At 56.1% G+C, this 15,742-nt stretch overlaps 1 protein-coding gene across 6 annotated transcripts; it reads left to right on the top strand.

Moving 5' to 3' along the window:
* The first annotated feature begins 4,437 nt into the window (after positions 1-4,437).
* CDK2AP1 (cyclin dependent kinase 2 associated protein 1) lies at positions 4,438-15,685 on the top strand. Of its 6 annotated transcripts, none has more exons than XM_055238055.2 (4): positions 4,438-4,973; positions 9,220-9,310; positions 11,069-11,195; positions 14,887-15,685. In XM_055238055.2, exons 1-4 carry the CDS (start codon positions 4,915-4,917, stop codon positions 14,952-14,954), a joined length of 345 nt encoding a protein of 114 aa, XP_055094030.1. In that variant the 5' UTR covers positions 4,438-4,914; the 3' UTR covers positions 14,955-15,685. The 6 variants fall into 6 exon arrangements, with proteins under 6 accessions (XP_055094030.1, XP_055094029.1, XP_055094034.1 ...); XM_055238054.2 differs by having other exon boundaries at positions 4,453-4,969; positions 9,213-9,310; XM_055238059.2 differs by lacking the exon at positions 4,438-4,973 and adding an exon at positions 5,771-5,852 and having other exon boundaries at positions 9,213-9,310.
* The last annotated feature ends 57 nt before the right edge of the window (positions 15,686-15,742 follow it).

Genomic DNA, 15,742 nt, shown 5'->3' with positions numbered 1-15,742 from the left:
CCAGCCCGGGCGACAGAGCGAGACTCTGTCTCAAAAAAAAAAAAAAAAAAAAAAAGTTCTAGAATTAGATAGTGGTGATAGTTGCACAACTCTGTGAATATGCTAAAAATCACTGAATTATATACTTTTTTGGGGGGTGAGGGGACAGAGTGTCACTGTCACCCAAGCTGGAGTGCAATGCCCTGATCTTGGCTCACTGCAGCCTCAACCTCCCCGAGGTTAGGGTGATCCTCCTACCTCAGCCTCCTGAGTAGCTGGGACTACAGGTTAGCCTCCACTCTCGGCTAACGTTTGTATTTTTAGTAGAGATGTGGTCTTGTTATGTTTCCTTGGCTGGTCTCAAACTCCTGGGCTCAAGAGATCCGCCTACCTCAGCCTCACAAAGTGCTGGGATTACAGGCACGCACCACCACGCCCAGCTTTTTTTGTTTGTTTGTTTTTGTATTTTAGTAGAGACGGGGTTTCACCATGTGGCCAGGATGGTCTTGATTTCCTGACCTTGTGATCCACCCGCCTCGGCCTCCCAAAGTGTTGGGATTACAGGCGTGAGCCACCGCGCCTGGCCGAGTTGTATACTTTTTTTTTTTTTTTTGGAGACAGAGTCTTGCTCTGTCGCCCAGGCTGGAGTGCAGTGGCGCCATCTCGGCTCACTGCAAGCTCCGCCTCCTGGGTTCACGCCATTCTCCTGCCTCAGCCTCCCGAGTAGCTGGGACTACAGTCGCCCGCCACCACGCCCGGCTAATTTTTTGTATTTTTAGTAGAGATGGGGTTTCACCGTGTTAGCCAGGATGGTCTCGATCTCCTGACCTCGTGATCTGCCTGCCTCGGCCTCCCAAAGTGCTGGGATTACAGGCGTGTGCCACCGCGCCTGGCCTCTAAGTTGTATACTTTTTTTATTTTTTTTGAGACGGAGTCTTGCTGTCGCCCAGGCTGGAGTGCAGTGGCGCGATCTCGGCTCACTGCAGGCTCCGCCCCGCGGGGTTCAGGCCATTCTCCTGCCTCAGCCTCCCGAGTAGCTGGGACTACAGGGGCCCGCCACCTCGCCCAGCTAATTTTTTTTGTATTTTTAGTAGAGACGGGGTTTCACCGTGTTAGCCGGGATGGTCTTGATCTCCTGACCTCGTGATCCGCCCGCCTCGGCCTCCCAAACTGCTGGGATTACAGGCGTGAGCCACCGTGCCCAGCCTAAGTTGTATACTTTTAAAGGATGAATTTTGTGCTAAGTGAATAATATCTCAATTAGAATAAAAAATGGAAAGATTTTTTTCTTTTCTTTCTTTTTTCTTTTTTTTTTTTTTTTTTTTTTTTTTTTTTTTTTTTTTTTTTTTTTTTGAGACAGAGTCTTGCTCTGTCACCCAGGCTGGAGTGCAGTGGCACAATCTCGGCTCACTGCAAACTCCGCCTCCCGGGTTCATGCCATTCTCCTGCCTCAGCCTCTCCGAGTAGCTGGGACTACAGGCGCTCGCCACCACGCCCGGCTAATTTTTTGTATTTTTAGTAGAGACGGGGTTTCACCGTGGTCTCGATCTCCTGACCTCGTGATCCGCCCGCCTCGGCCTCCCAAAGTGCTGGGATTACAAGCGTGAGCCACCGCGCCCGGCTTTTCTTTCTTTTTTCTTTTGAGACAGTTTTGCTCTATCGCCCAGGCTGGAGTAGTGGTGACATTGTGGGTCAGTGAAACCTCCCTTTCTGGGGTCCAGTGATCCTCCCACCTCAGCACCTCAGCCTCCGGAGTAGCTGGGATCACGGGCGCGTGTCACTATGCCCCAGCTAATTTTTGTATTTTTAGTAGAGATGGGTTCTTGTTTGTTTGTTTATTTATTTATTTTGAGTCGGAGTCTTGCACTGTCACCCAGGCTGGAGTGCAGTGGCGCAATCTCGGCTCACTGCAAGCTCCGCCTCCCGGGTTCACGCCATTCTCCTGCCTCAGCCTCCGGTGTAGCTGGGACTACAGGGGCCCGCAACCTCGCCGGGCTAAATTTTTTGTATTTTTAGTAGAGATAGACTTTCACCGTGTTAGTCAGGATGGTCTCGATCTCCTGACCTCGTGATCCACCCTCCTCGGCCTCCCAAAGTGGTGGGATTACAGGTGTGAGCCACCGCGCCCGGCGACATGGGTTCTATGTTGCCCATGCTGGTTTTGAACCCCTGGGCTCAATTGATCTCCCTGCTTTGGCCTTCCATAGTGCTGGGATTACAGAAGTGAGCCATCGTGCCCTGCTGAAACTTTTTTTTTCTTTGAGACAGAGTTTCGCTGTCACCCAGGTTTGAGTGCAGTGGCTCGATCTCGGCTCACTGCAACCTCCGCCTCCTCGGTTCAAGCAATTCTGCCTCAGCCTCTCGAGTAGCTGGGACTACAGGCACGCACCACCACGCCTGCCTACTTTTTGTATTTTTAGTTAAGATGGGGTTTCACCATGTTGGCCAAGCTAGTCTCGATCTCCTGACCTCAGGTGATCCGTCCCCCTCGGCCTCCCAAAGTGCTGGGATTAAAGGCATGAGCTGAAACTTTTTTTTTTTTTTTTTTTTTCTGAGGTGGAATCTTGCTCTGTCACCCAGGCTGGAGTGCAAGTGGCAGGATCTCGGCTCACTGCAACCTCCTCCCGGGTTCAAGCGATTGTCCTCTCTCAGCCTCCCGAGTAGCTGGGATTACAGGTGCCCGCCACCGCGCCCGGCTAATTTTTTCTATTTTTAGTAGAGACGGGTTTTTGCCATGTTGGCCAGGCTAGTCTCGATCTCCTGACCTTGTGATCTGCCCGCCTCGGCCTCCCAAAGTGTTGGGATTACAGACGTTAGCCACTGCGCTCGGCCAACAGTTTTAAAATGATGCCATGGACTTAGAGCGAGGAGTGGGGACAATGGAAAAAATACAACACTATTGGCTGACGCCTGTAATCCCAGTGCTTTGAGGTGGAGGTGGAGACGGGAGGATCACTTGAGCCCAATAGTTCAAGGCTACAGTGAGCTACGATCAAGCCACTGCACTCCAGCCTGGGTGACAGAGGGAGACCCCGGCTCTTAAATAACAATATGGAAATAGATCGGTTCAGAGCACTCACAGAAAGGACGGGGCCTGCCACTGAGATCTGGATTCTTGCCCGGCGGAAATGGAGGCCTAGTCAAGCAGCCAGTGGGTGATGGAGTCAGAGTCAGTACCCGGTGTGTCCGTCTCCGTGGCCCTCTGCTAGTAGCTGCAGCCCTGCACTGTTCAATATGGTGACCCCTAGCTATGGTGGCTACTGAGCGCTGAAACGTGGCTAGTCTGAATTAAAATACGTTGTAAGTATAAAACACACACTGGATTGCGAAGACTTCGTATGATAAGAGAATGTAAAGTGTCTTATTAATAATTCCTTTTAATTCATTATATAGTGAAATCACGCTGTTCTGGAGCTATTGTGTTAAATAAAACATGTTAAAATCAATTTCACCAGTTTTTTGACTTTCTCAAATGTGACTACTGAAAAATTGAAAATTAGTTATGTGGCTGGCATTCTATTTCCATTGGACAGTGCTGCTCTAGAGGACTGGGCGCCCGGGACCAGACATATGGGTGGCATTAATTTATTCATGGAATAAGGTTTCACTGAGCGTCCTTCGCTAGTGCTGGCCTACAGCTGATCTCAAGGGTGAGGGTTAAGCTGGGGAGGGGGTGTCGTCGCCTGAGCCTTTGGTCCTAAAGGAAGAAGCAGGCCTGGGTGGGCATCCCTAGGTGGGTGCCTTTGTCACCAGATCCGGGGATGATGCTTGCACGCCTGTGTCTAATTAAATCTGCAAACCATGGCGATTAAAAACAACAGAAAAGGGTGGGCATCTTATGTATTTTAACGAGCTTTACTACTTCGGCAGAACTCCAAAATTCAAAAAACAAAAAACAAAAAAAAATCCAAAAAACCCCACAACCTTCAGGTTATTCATCTAATCCAAATCCAAAATACACTGGATGGTTACATTTCAATCAGAGCCAAGGATGGGCTGGGGGTGGGGTCGAAGGAGGATCTAAAATTGTCCCGTAAACTCCAGGGGGTAGAAACTTTGCCAAGTTCAATTCTTGTATCCTCAGCTCTTGGAACAGTGAGTGGCGCATAGTAGGTGCTTCCCTTAAATACTGTAGTGAGTCTACGCACAATGCGATTCAGGGGTGAGTTTTCCGGGGAGGGGGGGTGAGGGGTGGAGAAGGCCTCTAGCTTTTGTCAGTCTCAAAGGAGTCTTGGATCCCCAAAGGGTTAAAAACCACTTCATACAGACAGAGACATGAAATTTATTTGAAATCAATGTCAAGCATCGGTTATTCTAATCCTGGGGCTTGGCCAGACCTGGGCGTCTGGAATGATCTACGTGGTTAAATACACCACTCGCCACCATTTTCTCCAGGTAATTTTCCATCCCTGCCCCCACCATCAAGGGGAAGAAAGTGCTCCTCGGATTCCGGTTCGCCCTGGCCTCCAGCAGCCGCCGCGGGGGCGGCCCCCAGCGCACCCCCGGGGCGCCAGGCGCTGGTTAGCCGCCCGGACGCGCGCGGGCCTCAGGCGCCGCCGGGACCCCAGCCCCCAAACTTTGGCAAGTTGCGGACGCCGAGCGCACCCGGAGGCGCGGGGCGCGGCCGCAGGCGGAGCCGCCCCCTGACGCCGGGCCGCCCCCTCCCGGCCCCGGCCGCCCCGCCGGCTCCGCGGAAAGTTTGCGGCTGCCCCTGCGCCGCGCCCGGGGCCTGGGTGAGACTGCGGCGGCGGCAGGGCGCGGACGGCCATATTTGCCGGCGCGGCCCGAGCCGCCGACAACAAAAAGTGCGCGGGCGCTCGGCGGGCGCTCGGACGGGCGCGGGGCTGCCGCGCTACCGCCCGGCCTCGCCGCCGCCGCCGCCGCCGCCTTCGCGGCCTGGCCCCGCCGCGCCCGGCGCGCCCGCCGCCCGGGGGGATGTCTTACAAACCGAACTTGGCCGCGCACATGCCCGCCGCCGCCCTCAACGCCGGTGAGTGAGCCGCGTGCGACGCGCCCCGAGCGCCGCCAAGTTGGGGGTCCGCGCGTCGGGTCCCGGCCCGGGGATGCCGGAGGCGCCCGCGGAGGCCGGGGGCGGGGGGCTTAGGGTCCCGGCCAGGGGCAGCGCTGCCGCCGCCATGATTCCCGAGCCCGCGCCGCGAAAGTTCTCTGGTGCGCCCCGCACGCCAAGGGCCTCGGCTGGGGGTGCGGGGTGGGCGGCCCGGGGTGACCCCCGCGCCGGCGGCTGCGGATCGCAGGGAGCGCGGCGGGCGAGGGCGAGGGCGGGGGAGGCTTGTTCTCGGCTCCTTTTTCCTCCCGCTTCTGGGCGGCTCGGCGAGGGCCCCTGCCGGCGGGAGTCGGGAGCGGCCCGGGCCGCGCCGGGAGCGGGGAGCGGGGAGCGGGGCGCGGGGCCCTGCCGCCCTGGGGAGCGGGGTCGTGGAGCAGCCAGGGCAGGGGGCGCTGCGGGTAGGGCCAGGCCCCGCGCTGGCGGGCGCGGGTGGAGGGCTGCGGGGCTGCCGCGGGCCCTGAGGTCGCGGGGCCGCCGGGACTGGGACCGGGATGGGGTCGCCGGCAGGCAGCGGACTCGGAGGCCCGGGGGCCTCGGCCGGGCGCGTCGGAGCAGGGGCTGCCCCATGCGGTCACGCAGGGATCCCCATAAGGTGTGCGCGGAGTGAACGAAGTTGGCGCAGCCCTGGGGCTGCTGGGGCCCGCGCGCGGGCATGGGGTCAATGGGTTACGCGGACGCCCTATCTGGGAGCCCCCAGGGCTGGTCCTGGAAGGCCCTCGATGCAGAAGCCGGGAGGGGCTCCCCTCGACCTTGCTGGGGCTGCGGCCGCAGCCGGGCGCTCCCAGGAAACTCCTCCAGAAGTTGTCAGGTAGCTTCGGGCTGAGCCCAGGGGACCGAGGGAGCCATGGGGAGTGGGCTCAACATTGAGATTTGTAGGTGCCGGGCTTTGTGACCTCACTGGGGCCCCTCTTCTCTGACACTTGGTCGGAAACAGACTTCCCAAAGGCGGTTGTGTTGCGGGGCGGGGCGGGGAAGGACTCGAGGGGGAGAGGAGTGGCCCCGTTGGTCACCGGTGCCACGCTGGCTCTCCTGCTCGAGTTTTGGGCCTTGTTTGCAAACGTTGACTTCGTAACCCCCCAAATCAGAAGTGGGACCCATAAAAACGATACTTAAAAAAAGACCTTGGACACTGAGGTGTAGGGGCAGGAAAGGGTTAAGCGTCAGGGTGCGGAGGGAGAGTTGAATTGCTCACTTGTGGGCTCGGAGTCCCAAAGAGCAAACAGCCACTGTTTTTTTCTCAAACGTTCTCACCTCCTCTGGGGTGAGACCTTACAAAGACGGGCTTTGTTGCCAGGTAGGACTGCCAGCAGCCTTCTTCCTCTGGCCTGTGGGGAGGGCAGGGGCTGGTGTTGCCAGCCTGGGCAAGGCTGACATCTCAGGCTTACCCTGGTGTCATTGGGGCCGGGGCCCTAAACTGGGACCCTCGGGGTTTGGGGTCACAGGGACAGCGGCACTCACGGGGACCCCTGAAGTCCTGTTCTGGGCTGGCTGCACCTGTACTCAGTTTTTCTTCTTTCTCCTGTGGAGATTTCCAGGAGTGCCGAGATCCCTAGATCTGGGATTTTTGGTGCCCCTCCTTCCCCTCCATGGGCCCCTTTGCAGAACCCCAGCTCCCCTCCTGCCATTAGCATCCAAGATGGACTCTCCGCTGCCGCCGCTGCTCCTCCGGCTTCCTTGTCATCATCCCTCACGCCCTGCAGCCCTGCCTCCTGTTCACGGGTTGCCAAGCCGCGGCCTGGCCGGTGGTGGCAGTGGCGGAGTTAGACAAAGCCCCCGCCTCCCCCGCCCCAGAGCCCCCCAGGCGCCCCAAGTGGCGGGAAGGCCGCCAGCTCCCCAGGCCCCGCGCTCTTTGTCTGGCGTGGGGGTGGGGAGCCGCGCCTGGCCCCAGGAGCTTCCTGGCCTCTGCCAACCCCTCGCTCCTGCACACTGCGCTCATTGTCTGAGATGCGCCGAGACGGCCGGCGCTGACGTGGTCCCTGTGTCCTGGTCCCTGTGTCTGCAGGAAGGAGTGACCAGGAGTGGAACTTGGAGCCCTTCCGCCATCTCTCTCCAGGACTAGACACCCCACCCCCCGAACAAGGGAGTGGCCTGGACAGAGCATTGGGGTCACCGAGCTATTGCTCCTCGTCCCCCAGCCAAAATGGGACGATTTCTCCTTCCTCCTCCCTCTCAGCCCTGCAAAACCTAACCCCAGTATCATCAAATAGTAGGATCTGGAGCCCGTAGACTTTCTCTTGGGAAGCACTGCCTCTAACAAATGGAGAAACTGAGGACTGGAGGGCGGGGGGCCTGTCTGAGGTCCCACAGCCAGGAGTGGCACAGCTGGGGCTGGCACGAAGTCCAGTGGGGAGAACAGAAAAGGGGAGGTGAGAAGCAGTGGGCAGAGCAGTTGGGGAAGAGGACAGGGGCACACCGAGGGTATGCGAGGGTGCATGGGAAGTGGCCAGCACCCCTCCTGCCAGGGCGCTGGGATCTTGCAAACGCTTGGGTTGCTGTGCGCGATGCTACCCCCAGTGACTGGCCCTCGAGGCCAGAGAGGTGTAGTGACCAGGATCAGATCCCAGGTCTGTGCCGGCAGAGCCTGTGTTCCCCATGCCACACTTGCTGCCACATCAGAAGCTCAGGAAACTGGGGTTTGGTTGATGTGGTGAGGGGGCTCTGGGGGACATTGCCCTGCCCAATTCCTGCAGTGGCCATGGACGTGCTGGATATCGTGGGCATAGTGCGTCCCCCTCCCAAGCAACCGGCCCCTATAGCGCACGTGTCTCATCATCCCCACGTGGGAGGCATGGAAACTGAGGCTCGGAGTGGCTCGGTGCTCTGCCCAGTTCAGGATCCAAGTCCACGTTTCCAGTTCCAGCCCAAGCTGGAGCATAACCTGGGCTGCAGTGGCAGCATCCAGGGCTGGCCTGAGACTCAGGGAGACAGCTCGGAACTGTCCCCGTTCTTGGGGAGAGGGGCAGGTGCCGGGGTAGCTGGCTCCCTGCATTGGCCTCCTCTATGCTGTGTGCCCTGAGGCCACCCCCTCAGGCCCATTTCTCTAAATCGAGGGGCCTGGAGCCAGGGTTCTCCAGGGCTCCTCCTGGCTCCCCCAGCTTGAGGCCCTGAACTTCCTTCCTCCTCTGCCCCTCCCCTCACCCACACCAAGCGAGCAGCTGGTGGGTTTGGCCAGCCTGGCACCAGCTGTCCGTCCCCGAGGCCAAGTCTGCGGCGCCCACTGTGTGTTTGAGAGAGAGACCGTGTGGCTCTGGGGGCGGCAGGCGGGCAGCTGCCGAGGAGGACTAGGTAAATTCTCCATGGTTACCGCTGTTTGTCATTCTGCAGGATATCCTTTACCCGCTAATGGCCACTGGGACGCCATTGCGGGGCGGCGTGCTCCCAGCCACGGACTCCCTTGCCAGATCCAGGAGGCTGCGTTCTGGGCCGGGCCCTGCTTGGTCACTAACTGCAGCCCTGGACAGGCCCCAATGTTGCACCCCATATGTGGGGCCTCAACCCTCCTCTCTTGGGATACAGAGCCCTTGGGGCATAGACTGCCAAGAGTCTGGTCCCCTCTTTGGGGAGGGGGAGACAGGCACAGAGAGGTTGAGGGGCTTTATCTGGGGCACAGAGAGGCCGTGGTGTTCTCTAGATTCCTGATTTGATGTCCAGCGTGCCTGTCTCCAGCCAGGGTTGGGTCTCAAATACTCCAAGGCCTTCCTGTCTTCGCCGTCATTGAGCACAGCAGAGATTTGGGCGCATAGCAAAAAGGCTTGGAAGCTCAGCCTGCTTTCGACCAGCCTATGTGGCAGTGTGGTGTGATGCGGCCTCTAGGTTCTCAGCCTCTGGGGACCAGGACACAGGGAGAGGGGATGGGCAGAGATGAGGCCAGGAGTGGCAGTAATTTTATCTTTGGGAGCAGCCCTGCTGCTTGGAAGGTTCTGGTTGGATGGGACGGAGCTCTGTGAGGACCAGCGGCTGCTGCAGAGCTGGGGATGGCCGGGTGCCTTGTAGCTACATTTCATTATCTGTCTTCTACGCTGGTCAAACTGAAGGTGGAGAGCAGGGTTCTCCATCCTGCTGCAGTTGGTGGTGTGGGTCCTGGGCAAGGGCTGTTGCAGGACCCAGAGTCCTTGCCTTGGTACAACTGGCTGAGCTGACTCCTGGCCTCTCTCTCCCCACCCCACAGCTGGGAGTGTCCACTCGCCTTCCACCAGCATGGCGACGTCTTCACAGTACCGCCAGCTGCTCAGTGACTACGGGCCACCGTCCCTAGGCTACACCCAGGTATGGCAATGGGGGTGATGGCATGGTGGGAGGGCCAGGGGGAGACATGCTCCCTGCCATCAGAGGAGAGAAGTTGGTGGAAGAGACGAAGGAGCAGAAAGGATGGGATGGAGCTTTCTCAGCCCAAGGCCCTGGCTGCACTCCTGCTCAGAACACATCAGAATGGAGGGCACTGGGGACTGTGCTTCGCGGGGACGTGTGAGGTGGAGGGGACAGGAGAGCACCAGGAAGGGGCAGCAGCCCGAGCTGTGCTGAGGCCCCCACCCCATGCGTTCCTCCAGTGGGTCTCCTCACTCCTCTTTCCTGGGCAAGTGAGGCCTGACTTTGGCGCTGGCTCTCCAAGCTGGGACAGAAGACAGGGTCAGTTCCCACTTGCTCTCCACGAGCGTGGGCCCAGCAGAGAGGAGGTGGCCCTGTCTCGAGAGCCAAGCTGCCGCTTGTCGAGGGCCAGTATTTGAGAGCGTGGCCTGGGTGAGGCCGCTCCCTGGTTCCACCACTTTCCAGACTGTGACCCCCACTTGGTAACTGCCCAAGACCTGGGCTCCTCATCAGCCCAAGGGTGATCCTAGTACCCCCAGCCCAGGCTGGCGAACAGCAGGAATGGGGTAGCCACCATCTCAGCTGCACCCCACATCTCCAAGAGATAAGCCACCCCAGGGAATTTCCCAGCGGGAAGATGCTCTCCCTGGCTGGGCCCCAGCGCCAGTGTTCTGAGGTCACCATGGAGCCTGTTCCTCACAGAGTGCACGGCTCCCTGGCCATGCCCCGCCAGGCCGCCCTGCCTCAGGAGGAGAAGCCGGTGTGGGCCCGTGAGTGGGACCGGCTGAAGAAGCGGCAGCTATGGGAGGCCAGGCAGAGGCGCAGCTGGGAGTGGCAGTGCCTGAGGCAGTGCCGTGGGGAGGCAGAGCAGCCGGAGCAGGACGAGGACAGGACAGAGCACGAGGCCAGGGGACAGAGGCGGTGGTGGAGGAGGGAGGAGGCAAGGACCTCGCCCAGGGAGCTGGCGTGGCTATGGGAGGAGGCGGCCAAGGGTTGGTAGCCTGGGCTTGTGGGCTTGCGGCTTGTCGGAAGCCCAGCCTCGCTGATCCGGGTGCTTGCTGTGGGGCTCCCGGTGGTGGTGGGAGGATGAGAGAAGGGAATGCATTCCAGGCTCTGGCTGGGCCATGGCGGATGGCTGTGGTCCCAGTGGCCCAGGTGTGGCCTCTGTCTCCCCACTGGCTCGGAGGTTCGGCACCTGGGATGTGCCCTCCCACCCATCTGCATCCTGGGAAATGCTGTTTGGACTGTTTTGTGCCAAAATGAGCTGGTTCCCCTGTTTTGTTCATTGGAGATGATAAACTTGCTTCCTGGAGACGGCTGGGTGGTCTCCCTGAGTGAGTGAGGATGGGAGGGTGAAGACCATCTCCCTAACTTGTAGTTGTCCTCTAGAATGGGACGTTCCTTGGCCCAGCTGAGGTGGCTGCCCCAGGAGTCTGAGGCTGGGCTGCATTTCCTACCCTGACCAGCCCGGGGCCCTCTCCACCCACCTGCCTGTGGCCTTGGGGTCAGGCTGCTGAACGCTTTTTTTTTTTTTTCCCCGAGATGGAGTCTCACTCTGTTGCCCAGGCTGGAGTGCAGTGGAGTGATCTTGGCTCACTGCAACCTCCACCTCCTGGGTCCAAGCAGTTCTCCTGCCTCAGCCTCCTGAGTAACTGGGACTACAGGCATGCACCACCACGCCCGGCTAATTTTGCTGAACCCATTTCTTTCTGATTCTAGGGAACTGGGAACAGCCAGGTGCCCCAAAGCAAATACGCGGAGCTGCTGGCCATCATTGAAGAGCTGGGGAAGGAGATCAGACCCACGTATGCGGGGAGCAAGAGTGCCATGGAGAGGCTGAAGCGCGGTAAGCCCGGCCCCGCTGCCCTGTCGGTGACCACAGTGCTAGGCCTTTAACTCTGGAAAGACTTTTGGGGAAAATGTGGGAAGGTGGGCTAGGGATGGGGCTTGCTCATCGGAGCTCCTGTCTTGTTACAGAGTTGCCACCTGTTTTGGAGGCCTTAGGCAGGCGATGGGTCTGGTGGCGAGGGGCCTGGGGGGCCGGATGTCTTCAGAGGGATCTTCTGGGAAGGGCAGCCCAGGCAGGGAGCCCTTCTTACCCTGTGTGCTGCCAGGGGGTCTGCTGGCTTTCAAGGGTGTGTTCGAAGTGCCCCCCGCCCCCGACCCTGCCTGGTCTGCTCCTGTTGGCCGACACTGGTCCTAGGGAAGCCAAGCTCAGGGTTCATCGGTGCCTGCACTGCCCTCTGCTGTCACCTCTTTGGAGGGAGACCCAAGGAAGTGTGTGGGTCTGTGCTAGGGTCTGGGGAGGGAGCCTGAGAGCACTTTGTTCTTTAATGATTGGAGAGGGAGGGCAGGCAGGAGATGACAGAGCACAAGGGACTCGTGTTAAGGTGTGACTGTCCAGCTGATTTCGAAAGGACATTAAATAGGTTGCTACCTCCTGAAATAAAAGGGGAGTGGAGGGAGAGCAGGATTTCTATTTTGGAAGGAGACAGTGCAGTGGAGCCATAGCCCATGAACTCATTCAAGATGAGGGGAGACTTGGGGCTCTTTTTTTTTTTTTTGGAGACGGAGTTTTACTCTTGTTGCCCAGGCTGGAGTGCAGTGGTGCGATCTCGGCTCACCGCAACCTCCGCCTCCTGGGTTCAAGCGATTCTCCTGCCTCAGCCTCCCAAGTAGCTGGGATTACAGGCATATGCCACCACACCCGTCTAATTTTTTGTATTTTTAGTAGAGACAGGATTTCTCCATGTTGGTCAGGCTGGTCTTGAACTCCCAACCTCAGGTGATCCACCTGCCTTGGCCTCCCAAAGTGCTGGCATTACAGGCGTGAGCCACAGCGCCTGGCCTGGGACTTGGGGTTCTTAAAAAGGCTGGAGAAGCAACCTGGGAGAGGAACATTCTCTTTTTTTTTTTTTTTTTTTTGAGATGGAGTCTAGCTCTGTCACCCGGGCTAGACTGCGGTGGCGTGATCTTGGCTCACTGCAACCTCTGCCTCCCGGGTTCAAACAATTTTCCTGCCTCAGCCTCCCGAGTAGCTGGGATTATAGGCATGTGCCACTACACCCAGCTAATTTTTGTATTTTTACTAGAGACCGGGTTTTGCCATGTTGGTTAGCCAGGATGGTTTCGATTTCTTGACCTTGTGATCCTCCCACCTTGGCCTCCCAAAGTGCTGGGATTACAGACATTGAGCCACCTCGCCCGGCCTGGGAGAGGAACATTCTTTGGTTGTAAATCTGTAGCATAAATGGGGGCTGTAGTTGAAGTCATGACCCCAGTGACACGAGGGCCAGTTGAGGACAGGCTGCTGCCAGGAGCGGGGTTGCTCTGGAGTTTATGAAACCTTTGTGAAGAGGTTGACGGATCTGAAAGCTAGGTTGGGATTAGCAGGGTTAGAGGATGTGATTGAAGAGGGCCTGGGGAAGGGATGCAGAGCCCAACCCTGGTCTCGCCTGCTCTCCGGTAGCTGGGGTGCTGGTTACCCGAATGGAAATTCCTGGGAAGATGCTGGGTCCCAGAGTCCAACAGGTGATTTGCAGTCACCCAGAAAAGGCACTGGTTCAAGTCAGCAAATGCGTACAAACTGCCAGTGTTTTAGTAACAAGGAAGACCTAGTGCTACCCCTTGGCCAACAGCCAAGCCCAAGCTTACCAACCTCATGTCACAGCAGGGTGAAAACACGTCATAGGCCGGGCGCGGTGGCTCAAGCCTGTAATCCCAGCACTTTGGGAGGCCGAGGCGGGCGGATCACGAGGTCAGGAGATCGAGACCATCCTGGCTAACACAGTGAAACCCCATCTCTACTAAAAATACAAAAAATTAGCCGGACGTGTTGGCGGGCGCCTGTAGTCCCAGCTACTCGGGAGGCTGAGGCAGGAGAATGGCATGAACCCGGGAGGCGGAGCTTGCAGTGAGCCGAGATCGCGCCATTGCACTCCCGCCTGGGAGACAGAGCAAGACTCCGTCTCAAAAAAAAAAAAAAAAAATTAAAAAAAAGAAAACACGTCATAGAGGGGTCAGGGAGTTAGGAGCATAGGAGCATTGTAGGTAGGTTGGCAACTACAGCCCATGAGCCAAGAGTCAAGAATAGTGTTTTTTTTGTTTGTTTGTTTGTTTGTTTTGAGACGGAGTCTTGCTCTATCACCCAGGCTGGAGTGCAATGGCACAATCTCGGCTCACTGCAACCTCTGCCTCCCGGGTTCAAGCAATTCTCCTGCCTCAGCCTCCCGAGTAGCTGGGATTATAGGCGCCCACCACCACGCCCATCTAATTTTTGTATTTTTAGTACAGATGGGGTTGTACCATGTTGGCCAGGCTGGTCTCAAACACTTGACCTCAAGTGGCCAATGTGCCCCGGCCTCCAAAAGTGCTGGGATTACAGGTGTGAGCCACCGCGACAGGCATGGTTCTTAATGGTTGAAAAAAAAAATGATTTTGGGACGTGTGAAAGTTATCTGAAATTCAGACTTAAGTGTTCATAAATAAAGGTTTGTGGGGCCAGGTGTGATGGTGCACGCCTGTAATCCAGCAGTTTGGGAGGCTGAAGCCAGGAGCAACATAGTGAGACTCCCATCTCTACAAATAATAATAAAACAGCCAGGCATGGTGGTGTGTGCCTACAGTCCCAGCTTCTCCGGAGGCTGAGGTGGGAGGATCACCTGATTCTGGGAGGTTGAGGCTGCAGTGAGCTGTGATCATGCCACTGCACTCCAGCCTGGGTGACAGGGCAAGATGCTGTCTCAAAAAAAATTTGAGTGGAGTAGTTGTGTCGGAGACTGTGTAGCCTGCAAAGCTCAAAATATTTGCTGTCTGTTCCTCACAGAAAACATTCTCCAAGGCTCTGAGTTAGATTCTAAGATTTGTGAGGTGATGATGTGGGATGTCATTCCCAGTGGCCTCTGGGAGTCATGTATTAGAAGGAATAGAATCCTTAGTGTCTATTAAAAGATCATATTTCATGAAGTTCAGTAGAGGCAGAAGGAAAAAGAAGGTAACCACCAAACCATAGAGACAAAAGACGGGAAGATTCATCAGGCAGAAGGTAGCTGCAGAGTCTTGTGGGGTTGTCCTCGTGGACCCAGGGTCCCGCGTGGGCAGCAGTCAGTTCTCTGCGCCCTTACGTGTGCAGCTGGAGCCATTCTCTTGCTTACTTACGCCGATCAAGCCCTTTCTAGAATTCAGACTGAAGAAGCCAGAGAAAAATCTCCACAGTCAGTCAAGCAAAAGAATTTGGGTGGAGACACGTCTTTCATCCAACAGTGTCATGGAAGGACAGCTTGCTGGTGCCACCTTGAATGCAGGAAAAAATGTTTAGAGAGACAGGAAGAGTTGTGGTGAGGAGGGAAGGGCTTTAGAGAGGGATGGGATTGTTAGCATCCTTCAGGGTTGCTTGGTTATAGGTTCCCCCAGTTTCCTTTCTGTCTGAGAGTTTTGTGGACAGGCTGTGGAAGGATGGATCCTCTTCCTGTACCAGAATGGGCTCTGCAGGCTGGTCCTGTGCACTGGCTGACTTCAGGTCTCTGCCTCTCTTTCAGGCATCATTCACGCTAGAGGACTGGTTCGGGAGTGCTTGGCAGAAACGGAACGGAATGCCAGATCCTAGCTGCCTTGTTGGTTTTGAAGGATTTCCATCTTTTTACAAGATGAGAAGTTACAGTTCATCTCCCCTGTTGAGATGAAACCCTTGTTTTCAAAATGGTTACAGTTTGGTTTTTCCTCCCCTGGTTCACTTGGCTCTGAACCTACAGTCTCAAAGATTGAGAAAAGATTTTGCAATTAATTAGGATTTGCATTTTATAAGTAGTTAGGAACTGCCCAGGTTTTGTTTTTTAAGCATTGATTTAAAAGATGCACGTAAAGTTATCTTACAGCAAACTGTAGTTTGCCTCCAAGACACCATTGTCTCCCTTTAATCTTCTCTTTTGAATACATTTGTTACCCATGGTGTTCTTTGTTGCTTTTCATAAGCTAATACCACTCTAGGGATTTTGTTTTGAACTCATATTGACAGCACGCTTTACTTAGTAGCCGGTTCCCATTTGCCATACAGTGTAGGTTCTGCTTAATGTAACTTCTTTTTTGCTTAAGCATTTGCATGACTATTAGTGCTTCAAAGTTAATTTTTAAAAATGCACAAGTTATAAATACAGAAGAAAGAGCAACCCACCAAACCTAACAAGGACCCCCGAACACTTTCATACTAAGACTGTAAGTAGATCTCAGTTCTGTGTTTATTGTAAGTTGATAAAAACATCTGGAAGAAAATGACTAAAACTGTTTGCATCTTTGTATGTATTTATTACTTGATGTAATAAAGCTTATTTTCATTAACAATTTGTATTAAAATGTGGGTTCCTTGAATTCTTATGTGCTGTTTTATTTTTTTGAGAC

This window comes from Symphalangus syndactylus, chromosome 13 (genome assembly GCF_028878055.3).
Source record: "Symphalangus syndactylus isolate Jambi chromosome 13, NHGRI_mSymSyn1-v2.1_pri, whole genome shotgun sequence".
Classification (NCBI taxonomy): domain Eukaryota; kingdom Metazoa; phylum Chordata; class Mammalia; order Primates; family Hylobatidae; genus Symphalangus; species Symphalangus syndactylus.
This window is presented reverse-complemented; position numbering and strand designations above follow the sequence as displayed.

Excerpts from the sequence above, each read along its gene's own strand:
- CDK2AP1 (XM_055238053.1), top strand. The coding sequence starts at position 7,302 with ATGGAGAAACTGAGGACTGGAGGGCGGGGGGCCTGTCTGAGGTCCCAC. Across the intron at positions 7,411-9,212 it reads GGGAGAACAGAAAAGGGGAG|CTGGGAGTGTCCACTCGCCT; the intron begins GTGAGAAGCAGT and ends CCCACCCCACAG. Across the intron at positions 9,311-11,068 it reads CGTCCCTAGGCTACACCCAG|GGAACTGGGAACAGCCAGGT; the intron begins GTATGGCAATGG and ends TTCTGATTCTAG.